Source organism: Haemaphysalis longicornis, unplaced genomic scaffold, assembly GCF_048455015.1.
Source record: "Haemaphysalis longicornis isolate Haplotype H1 unplaced genomic scaffold, Haemaphysalis longicornis Haplotype H1 scaffold_5, whole genome shotgun sequence".
Taxonomy (NCBI): Eukaryota; Metazoa; Arthropoda; class Arachnida; order Ixodida; family Ixodidae; genus Haemaphysalis; species Haemaphysalis longicornis.
In genome coordinates, this window is record NW_027526385.1 from 25,858,109 (window position 1) to 25,869,094 (window position 10,986).

General features: G+C 43.7%; 1 protein-coding gene across 3 annotated transcripts in view; it reads right to left on the minus strand.

The window, feature by feature from the left end:
• Positions 1–10,404, minus strand: part of LOC144137964 (uncharacterized) — a 48,795-nt gene extending 38,391 nt beyond the window's left edge. Inside the window, exons 1-4 of one of the 3 annotated variants that reach the window (XM_077669998.1) lie at positions 10,301–10,389; positions 3,826–3,851; positions 2,544–2,630; positions 2,360–2,421 (exon numbers count right to left, since the gene is read on the minus strand). In XM_077669998.1, coding sequence (XP_077526124.1) covers positions 2,360–2,421; positions 2,544–2,619 — 138 coding nt within the window. In that variant the 5' untranslated portion in view covers positions 2,620–2,630; positions 3,826–3,851; positions 10,301–10,389. Of the gene's footprint in view, positions 1–2,359; positions 2,422–2,543; positions 2,631–3,825; positions 3,852–10,300 lie in introns of all 3 variants that reach the window. The other 2 variants (XM_077670000.1, XM_077669999.1) reach the window with 2 other exon arrangements.
• Between the last annotated feature and the right edge of the window lie 582 nt (positions 10,405–10,986).

A 10,986-nucleotide genomic window follows, 5' to 3' on the forward strand; every position in this document is an offset into this window, starting at 1 on the left:
CAAAGTTGTGTGAAAAAAAAATTATTCAGTGACGCAAAACTTTATTCAGGGGCAAAAAGGCAAGCAGCTTTGGTTGTTTCAAGTTCTTGCTGGGTGTGAGCAACCCCTGCTCCCAGTTACCAGAGCATTATATGACGCTGCGGTCGCCGCACATAAAAGAGGCAGTGGCAGTGGCCACTTCTATAAGAGGCGTACGGGCGTCATGGAAAGCTACGAGAGTTTAGCGCTGGAAAGTGCCGCAATCGCAATGGCTAGAGTTTGAGGTCGTGTTTGTTGAGGTAAAAAACGATGAACCGCTCATTGTGGGTACACAGCGCAATCAAGAAATCCTCCGACCAAATTCGCACTAGGGGCTTGGCACGATCACTGGGCATTATTTCTCGAGCTGTGCAGTCGTTAAGTTTGCGGCACAAGACGTTTTTGGGACCCTGTTGTGGACGACACGGCTCATTCTATGAAGTGAGTGTCGGTGTTCGCGAACCATCTCGACCACGCCATTGACCAACGTCTAGGAACAAATTTTAATGGCCCTACCACGCAATTTAATACTTTGTCTAAAGTCGGATCAGGCGAATCGAGCATGACCGGCTCGAGAAAATCAGTGGGGAAACACAATCTTCTGTTGACCCACCATGGTGACAGCCTGGCTCGCCGCTGAGTCGCCGCTGCTTGGCGACGCCTCCACTGGCCAGTTCGTGTAAGAGGGTCAAGCTCTCCGTACGCTTTGAGTAATGCGGCCTAAAAAGCATGTGTTTCGGTTGGGACCAGAAGAAATTTCGAAGAAAGAGATATTTAGAGTAAAGCGATTTCGTTATAACGAGGGATTACCAAACATACGAAACAAAATCTCGTTGCAGCGCAATGCAGCCCTTGAGGCGCAGAAACAGCTAATGTGTTGTATTTTTTCTTGCCTCGCAATGCGGCTTCTTGTCCCATTTACGGGTATAGCAGCAACTTTGTAATAACTGCTTGTTATGATTAAATTAGGCTTAGGGACGTTCCCAACAAATAAATTTTTCATTTGCGATACCTTTACTCTTTTGGGCCTAGCGTCCTGCATTCAGGACATAAACCAAAAGACTCCAGCAATTTGAGAACAAGCACAAAACAGCTGGTTTTGTAGGAAATATATCACCAAGGACGCTGTCTTTTTTTACAAACAGCATTGGTTGTTTTTTGCTAAAGCTGGAGGCTAGAAAAAGGAAGGCATAAAGGTGATGACCAAATTGACGTCAGGGTGGCCCCAAGTGCCGAAGTCCTACTTTTAAGAAATGGTTGTATATCTGAAAAAACTTGCAATACCAACGATATTTTTTGTATGTGGGCTCACTGTTATCCAAAATTTCGGATAACAACCAAAAAAAGTTTTTCTGATGTAAGTTTAAATATTTATTGAAAGATGACCAAATTTTATTTTATGCTTGTAAATCGCGAAATTCTTGCATGAGCAGCTCAAATTTTAGTTTGTAAGCTCATATGATCGAAAAAATGTTGAAAACAAGCAGAAAACGTTTTTTCGATAGAAAGAAAAACTTCGAGGGTGAAAGGGTTAAATTTGTAACACCACGTTAAACTTTCTTTCAGCAATCATGGTCGATGTAGTCAGAGGTTACTTTTAAAGGAACCATGAAGACAAAATACAAGTTGGGCTTATTAGAAAGACTGCTTAGTCCCGATAACAATGATACAAATATCATCGCAATCTTCGAAAAAATAACGGAGATATTGACGAAAACGTGTGAAGCAGTCGCGACCCCCTAGCCAATTTCCCGCAACTTTTCTATGACGTCACAGAACCTTGTTTGCGCGATTGGCGGCCGCCTAAGTGACCTGTCGCGATGAAACATGACTCGACGTCTATAATGGGGCCTCTAGTTTCATTTAACCGCATCACTTGAATGCTAACGTGCAGTTAACGCACTGAAAATTATGTTTTATTGTTGGCCCGTATGACGTCATTCTTGCTCATAACACGTCACTGTGGCGCAAAATTTGAAAGTTTTTAAATACTTCTTGCTTTTTGTTTGTTAAAAAACATCTTTTGGGGCTGTAATAGAGCTGAGTGAGATACTGAATCCTAGTTCTTTCAAATTAAACGAAGTTGTATTTTCTCTTCATGGCTCCTTTAAGCTTGTGTATTAGCCATGCCAAGTGAACGTGAAATCTATCTAAGTGGTACATGATGCCACTCATTTTGAAGTGCCGTTTGCCTAGTGACTAGTGTCTGTTTTTTTCTTTTATAACTCCATTACTACAGTGACCCATAAATGACCTGTTCAAAAGCAGTCATTTTTGGTTGAACTTTGTTACAAACCGTGCGTATGAATAGTGAGCGCCAAAGAGTATTCTGGTACCTTACCTTTCGGATTTGTAGCGGATCATATATGTGCAGAGCTTTGCATGGTTTCGTCGGTGACGGACCTTGTGTGCAAAAAGTAAACAGAACAAGTTCCCAATATGCGTATACTTCACTTTAACTTTCCTCTGTTTTTTTTTTTTCAAACATTCAGTAAAAGGAACGACCAACAAAATGTTGGACTCACGTGCAGTAGCGTCCGAAAGACTTGGTATGAAAGCAACAAAAGTAAGAAAACTGCCAGCAGCCAACACTGTCTTCATAGTAGCAGTTCCTTGAATAGGACGTACAAAGCAACAAAAACATCCCATTTTGTAAGGGATAACAAAATATCGAATAAATGTGTAATTTTACTTTTGAGTATGGCTATTTTATGTGCTCAAATAATAATGCGTCAGCAATATTGAATAAAAACCCTGTATGGCAACACTAAAACAGAATGTTTAAATACTTCGATTGTTTAGTCACTCATTAAAAGTACTGGGCTTACATTATCGGTAGTTCTGCATTACCATGGCTTGCTTATAAACTGACAGGGTGAGGTGTTCTGTCCATTAGTATTTGCTAATCTTGGTGTTTGAGAGCCATATGTGCAGTGTCCCTTCATTTTCATCCTTGCTTCACCTTAAGCCTTCGATATTAGCTCAAATCATGAACGCACGATAGCCAATCAATTTTGGCGGCACAACTGTGGCCTTAGCGCGTCTGACATTCCCATCTAACACCTGCTGAATAAACGGCTGCCACAAGCGTTTCGGCATTTACTAGACCACGGACCCGCAACTACCCGGGCTACATAAACCGGGCTGGTCTGGCAGCCAAGAAGTGTGGGCATTACCGCTTCGCAGTGTTAGGTTAACCTTAGATAAATACAGTTGTTTAGGGAATTTTAGCAAGTAAGTGGAGGAGCAATGTTGCAATCTTTTAAAAAATATGTATTTTACTAGTACTAGCATGCTTAGTACGTATTTTTAAACACAGTGAGGTAAAAACATTGGTGTTCATAATTTTTACAATCTAAGGATACTTACACCTGGTCTAGTCGGTAAGCTCTCAGCAGGACCAGAAAGTGCATCAATAACTTGTACAACGTGTGCGCTCATGGTGAAGCATTTCCTGAGTTCGTTTCCTAATTCAATACCCCGGTCGTCACTGTCTTGTCACGTTTCTGGCGTCGCATTTTTTTTTGTCTTCCTAACGCTAAATTCAAACTATAGGCATTCTATCAGTGCGTCAATCCTTAAGCCAGGAAGTAATTACATTAAAATGTTTTTAACTGGAATACCAAACTGCTTTTTGCAGAGGCATCAGTGAGGTTCTGCATGGCAAGGTAACTATTTGAACACAAAATAAACGTTCGCTTTTTAGAGATTTAGGCTCTTCTCCATCTGTTCTAAACAAATATATTCCAATAATAAATTGCCGACGGGTTCTGTTTAACCCAAACAACGAATGTCCAAGAGTCTTACCTGATGCCTCTTGTATGTTAAGTCAACTGCGTGCAGAGAACCAAATAATTTCAATATAACATTTACCTAGTTAAGTAAACATGACCCAGCTACCATAAAATGTCTAAAACGTCTGTTTGGGAGACATATTGGTCGAAACAGATTTTGACCAAGTTAGACGCACATAACACGATTTCGGAGATGCCAATTTTTTTACGATTTGATTTCCTGTTACGATTTTGATTTCCTGTTTTATCTGAGCTCTGTCGCAGCCGTCTTCTCGACGTAGGAAACGGCACCGATTTATTCGGTCCCTATTAGCCGCCGAAAAGACTTGTTTTGCAATGGTGAGTTTCCCCTCGGGGGAAAACCAGTCGCCCCAGGGGCATGTCGAGTGCGAGGGTGTGGGCTAAAGCGCATGAGCAGGTCGCTTTGAGGCACAAAGGAAAAGCAGTGGGGTATCGGACCGTGCACTCGGAGCGAGCGCTGTGCAAGCGGTGCATCAAGCCGCGCCCCGGCCACGATAGACGACGCCGGCCACGACGCCGTCTGATGACGGCGCACTGACATTCGCTTAATTTTGTCGGGTGAGTACAAAACCCATGTGGTGTCTTTTCTTTCCTGCAGTTTTGATTCGGTACGTAAAGGTATGCAGTGCTTTGGTATTTATAAGATTGATAGAGTGGTATTTTGTTGATGTAAACGGTCGTGCAGCATGCCACACCACACCTGACTTTTCGAGAAGGACGCGCAAAAATACCCCGTACTTGAAGTTGTTGCTGCTTCACCTTTGATATTTTTATGCGCGTACTTTGTCATAATCATATTTAACAGTGATAATTTAGAGTTTTCGTTTTGCATGTCAGAAATGTAAGCGTCGCTTCTGATGCAAAAGGCGGGAAAAGTCGTTGGCCAATATATGTTGCTTCGAAGCGAAGTGACATAGAAGCGCTCGTTTTTTGCCTTGTTGATGTGCTTGCTTTCTGGCTATCGGGAGGTATACGCGTAATAAATGCTAATCGTGTCATGTTTTGTGGCTGTTATGGCGAAAGGCGCAATTTCATTCTTTCGTGTGGAGGTATCTGTCAAGTTCTTCTCCCCTTTACGCTACAGAATTCGCTGGCTTGATGCAGCCATTCTTTTGAAAATTGGGTACATTTGATTTTTTCCAACGTGAATGTAAATGTGAGGTTCTTGGGAGCTACTTCAAAATATGACCGTTAGCACTTGTGCAAGAGTCGCGCCTCGCATGAAATTGTAGGTGAGCTGGCACCCTCACTGTCATCTTTACCGGTCCAGACCTTGAGCAGTTGCGGTCGGTTTTTTTAAGATTTCACAACTATCTCGTCGTCCTAAAACCAGGTTTTGTTATTGCCGAGCGTTTCTTTTGGTTCTAATGCGTGCAGTGTGGAAGAACGTTCAGGCCGGGGTGGCGAAAACCGTCCCTGCGCAATCTGGCGTCATGTCGCCTGCTGTCGATACCGTTGCGGTGCGCATGCGTGTCTTTACTTACTCGCATGCAAGCGAGTTTCCCCGCTTTCGGCAACCGAGACGGATTGTCAGTACCGCGCTACGGGGCTATGATTCTGTGCGACTGCGCAACCTCTGATTACGTATCTGCGGTCCTGCATACGAGCCAGTTGCGCTACCCTTTGCCCCTGTGTTTGTCCACTACGTGCTGATCTATCATTACCTGGAATGGTTTCGTTTTTGTTTGCCCATTTTCACCCACCTGTACAAAAGAAATGAAGGAAGCTCACACTAACGCGTAAGACTTGAAGGAAGTGAAGCAGTAAGAAACCTTCACGACCATCAAAAATGTTTAAGTTCACGATTGCACCCAATTTGCTTCTTTACCTCTGCCGCGACGACCATTACTCCAGTTTCTTGCTATAAGTGTGAGGTTATTTAATTTTTTGGAAGTGATAATCGTGTGCCATCTCTTTGGAAGGGCGTACGCAATTAAGGGTCTTTCTCGTTCCGAGCAAGTGTTGCCACGATTACGGCAATTTTTTTTTGGAGGGGATGGGGTGGGGGTCAGTCTTGGCGAATCTCACAAAGTAGGTATGCTTGGCTTGACGAAGGTCTCCCGGGGATGTAACCGCCGTGGTAGCTCACTGCCTAAGGCATTGTGCTGCTGAGCACGAGGGAACAATTCCCGGTGTCGGCGCCCGCTTTTCCAATGAAGGCGAAAAGCAAAAACGCTTGTGGGTTAGAGATTTCGACGCAAGTTGAAGATCCCCAGGCGGTAAAAAATTGAATCCGGAGCCTTCCACTGCGGCGCGCCTCATCTGCTGCCCTGCGTTGGAGCATTAAACCTTACACTCAAATCAAAAATAAAATCAAATCAACCAGTCTCCAGGGGAAGCTGGGTGGTCATCGCGAGGTAGGCACACACGAAAGCTAGGCGTTTTCTTGGCTTTTTCTTAACTGCTGGGCGGTCGCCGCGAGGCCTGCGCTCACATGCGGGTGCTCGGCAATTTCTTGGTATGTAACCTGCGGACACGAAAAATTATGATTTGCTAAACAGCGTTGCTGTTAGAAAAACTCAATGTTTTCTAATAAATGATGAATTAAAACTTGAAGAAAACGCCCGCAAAGGCCTGTGAATTGGTCCATCGGCCCGTGGACTGGTCGTCGTGGCGAAAACGATGCCACAAATGCGTCGCCCTGCGATACCGTACGGGCAGTCATAGCGGGGCTGCTGAAAGCGAGAAAAATGGCGATTCTATGAAGAGGCAAGGATGCGCATGCGTTCCAGGTTGGTCTCGAGAGTAGGCGCCATGCCTCCAGAATACGCAGCGATGATTTTCGCCACGCGCTCGGGAGTTCCAGAATGTTGTATTCCCGCCTGTACGTGCACGTTTAATCAGCTTCGGCGCGCCCCGTTTGTACAAGGAACCAAAGCCAGCATTGACCATTTTATAAACAGCGGGGGCGTATCACTCGTGCATGTTTGGACAAGTACCGGCCGGAGGGAGCGAGCATCCAGGCACCACAGACGCGGGCGCCAACGGAGGTTCATGCGTCGACATGTTTACCAGCGTGGTCGGTGGAGCGCATATCGTGCGTGCGGCCCCACCATTAGCTTGTGGAAAATACTGTATTATTCGCAGACAATGGGTATTTTTTGTATATTTCTACTTGATTATTGTTTGAAACCTTCTGTGTAATGTCGTATGCAGCGTTTGATGGCTGGATCTTCACGCATCATACTTGTTTTCTTGGTGCGGTTCCAGTGCGTTTTGGAACCGTTTGGGAAGTGTTGCTCTGCCGTTTCGAGTTCTCATGTTATTGCACCCAAGTGTGCTGAGCCTTCTTTTCTTACCTTCCTCTTTTAAAGACGATAGTCTTTCTTGGGCTACTTAAACCCAGAAATCTTGGTCTGTCTGTATGTCTGTCTGTCTGTCCGTCTGTCGGTCTGTCTGGGACTCGATTGAGCCACCCGGCCAAAGTAAAATGTATACTGCGCAATAGTCGTATATACTCACAGCCAAATGAGAGCCCAGTTTATATGTTCATACTTGTCAACTTTGTTGAACATGAACAAGACATTACGCAAGTATACGACCGAAACTTGATGCACAAGGGATATTTACAGTATTCCTTTATTAAAATTTTATGGATGCATGGGCTCTCGATAGCAAATGATATTCTACATCTACTGCAGAAAACCGCCGCCTGCTGTTGCCCGCGCCACCTCCTTTTGGCATAGGAGAAATCACGCGGCAACAGCAACGAAAGGTTCCACTTGCTAGGTTCCACGTTCTGCTTGGAACGCCCGTGGAGCACGGCAGCGCGGTTCTATAAACCTTGAATTCGGCCGCCTAAATTCACGCGCGTCTCCGCCGTATTGCAGCGCTTGCGTAGATGAACCCGGCCTGTAGCACTGGAACGCGTTGAATTCAAATCGCCTTGAGCAAACCTTTAGTGCGTTTACCTTGGGATGAGCGCGATGGAATAGGAACAGCATGAGAGGTGAGCGGGAAAGCAAAAAGGGACATTTCCTTGGCAAATTTCTACAAAGACTATCGTCTTTTCATGACATTTCTAAAGAAAGGAGCAGATACGCGGCCAATTTTTTTTCATAGGAACACCCAATGAAATTGTGGCCGCTGAAAAGATAGGGACAGATCGATGCGAGGCACGGCGGAATTTTCTGGAGAAATTTACAGGCACTCTACACTAATCATTCTGAATCACAACGGAACCGTAAATCATGAATTAAAGTGTCTGGATGAATAAAATAATGAATAAATGAATTAAATGAATAAAAAATAAATGAATAAAATATTTCCACATATTGCGTTTTTATTATTCCGGAGATTACGTATAGCGCGCACGGCATTCATCTTGTTGTACTTTCCTGCATGCAGTGTTTCCGTTATTTTATGCGACAATGGTGCGGAGAGCGGGAACAAAACGCACGGGATGGTCGTCTATCAGGCTGGCTAAATGTAACTTTAGTAAGCCAACAAAGAGATATAGTAGCATCGCAACGACCAGATTAAACTGAATTTTTGTAGGCGTCTACAAGACGTCTTACAGGCCGCTTAGCAATACGTCCAAAACGAATTTTACAGCTTATGTATCATCGCTATTCTAAACTGGATTTTTCTCGATGTTTACAAAACCGGATTTAGATTGTCCGAAAAAGGTTGAGCCAGCCGCCCATTACCAGAAATATAAGACTTCGCCAAAACGGCGGGCGCCTTTTTCGAGTCTTTTTGTAGCCTACTTCTTCATACACGTTTCGTAACCTTTTTGTGCTAGCTGGGGTTATGTATAGCTTCCAGCCACCGCTAACTTGTAACAGCAGTTTCATGGCTTGTAGAATCAAATTGTGTAGGCACTACCTGCATTTAGTCGATTTCTCGCGACGAGTGTATCTCCCTGCTAAAATGTCTTTTGTGGTGGCGCCATGACTTATCAAGTGTGGATATTAGGCATCTGATATATATGTACGTTGAATTTCGCTAATTATTTTATCTAATTGTCCTTGCTGATCCACTGGGTCCTGCAATAAATACGTTTCCCTACATTCTAGACAACTTTGCTGGTTATGCGATAGCTAATGCCAATTTTTGAGCTGTAAAATAACTGGTGCATTGCCCAAAATCACCGCCGTAATTGCGTTATTGCCGTCTCCACTGTATTTCCCCTGCCGGAATCTTCGACCACTACAGCCACCTAAGGAAAAACGTAGAGCACCTACACAAGTTCTACCTGCACCAATATCGGAATTTTAAAGAGAAGCTTTCCGTACCCCACTTGCGCAGTAGATCGTAGCAACAAAACGCTCTGCAGAAAAGTGAACTCTACACAATGGGTTTCCGCAAAGGGCTCATGATGATGGTGATCATGATAACATTGGATGAGACTCAAGAAACAAAAACGTTTCTCGGGGTCGGAATTCAACATGGGTCCCTCGCGTTGTGAAGCCCACGTCTATCCGATTTCGCTCCTTTGGCGCGACTTTCGTTCGTGCATTGATCTAACATTCGCAAAGCACCTTTGCAGCGATACAATAGCCGAATCCATACAGGGGCACCACAGTGTCCAGAAAGCTATAACCAGCAAGTGAAAAGTCGCCGATGGCGGATATGATGTGTGAAGTATAAGCATTACTAATACTCAAAGCTACTCGAACGTCTAAATAAATCGAATTCAAAGGCATCAATTGCAAACGCGCACCTAATTCTACCCAGAGAACACTTCGCGTTTCAATCATAAGGTTGTTTATGAAAGGGCCGTTCATTTTTTTAACTTCGGCGTGTGGCCCAAGATGATCCGTGTCTTAGATACCGTAGGCCCATATTTGATTTTTGTTTTAGAAAATACATTGTGTGTATGAGAAGTTTTTTTTAAAGACGCTCATATCTGAATACATAGTCATGTAATTTGCAACAATAAAAATTCTTCCAACCGTTTTAATACATCGCAGAAGCGAGGAAGTATGGTTCACTATTTTAATGCAACTTTTGGTTCTGCACGCCTACGCTCACATGTACCTGAAACAGATAAACGCAACTCAGACAACAGCAGCACCAATTTGTAAGCCCGGTAGTCTCTGTTCAATGACAATTTTTCACTTCAATATTTTTATGCCGATTCGTCTCGAAATAGTTTTAGAGAATAAAATTAAAAATACCTTTTTCTATAATGTTTGCAAGAGATAACACTCTGCACCTGCTTGCTTAAAACACGGAATTTACGCCACGTTCGATAAAAGAGAATTACTTTATTTCTGAACTAGTCCGCAAAGACCTGGCAGCAGCCATACCTGAAGACATAAATTTACAATCTTCCCCTAAATATAAATTTATTACATTGGCCGAAAGTAATATTAGACGCGCAACTATACCTAGTAAACAACAAAATTTGGTGCCGATTCTCACTTTGGTACGGGCAATCACAAACTGGTGCGGAGTCACAAATAGCTCTTCTAAGGAACGTAATTATTTCCCCTACAATACACAGTTACCAGAGTGCTTACCTACGCGCGGACGTATATATCACTCAAGGACGACGGTTTCCTTCGGCGTGCTTACTCGATGTGTTCCGCCCGTATAGCGCTCGACATTTTGTACCCCGTGCACATGACGTCACGAGGTTGTCATATAAATGCTAGAAATTCTTGTAAAAAACAAAATTTCTACTTCAACTTTAAAGTTTGAGCACATGACCACTGTCCATCTCATTAGTTATCGTGTCATTCCAAGCCCCTCAGATACGTATGACTCAAGCTAACCGACCCCAACACTTGTACTGCAAAATAACCTTGTCACAAGGCAAGACAGAAAACGTTTTTCTATAAGTAGCGAATAAAAAACTTATACGCACCGCAAAGTTGTTATGTTGTGTATAGTACATTTTTCCTTGTACATATCCGCCCAGGTTCATTAGAGTGGCATCAAATGAGACAGGTCGGCATATTGGTTTACTATCGTATTAAAATACGCACAAACGTGGAGAGCTAAAAAACATAGACAGAGTGACTCTACTTTCTCGTAAACTGCCCGTGTATTTGTGACTTTTTTACGGTGGTGGTTTATCTATCTACACTATCTACCTTCATCGCGACTTTGCGCATCTGAAAGTAGTGGTTATTAGCGCATTTTCTCTTTGGGGAAACTAGCCAGAGGAGCTCTAAAAACGCTTTAGTTCCGGCAACCCGGTGTT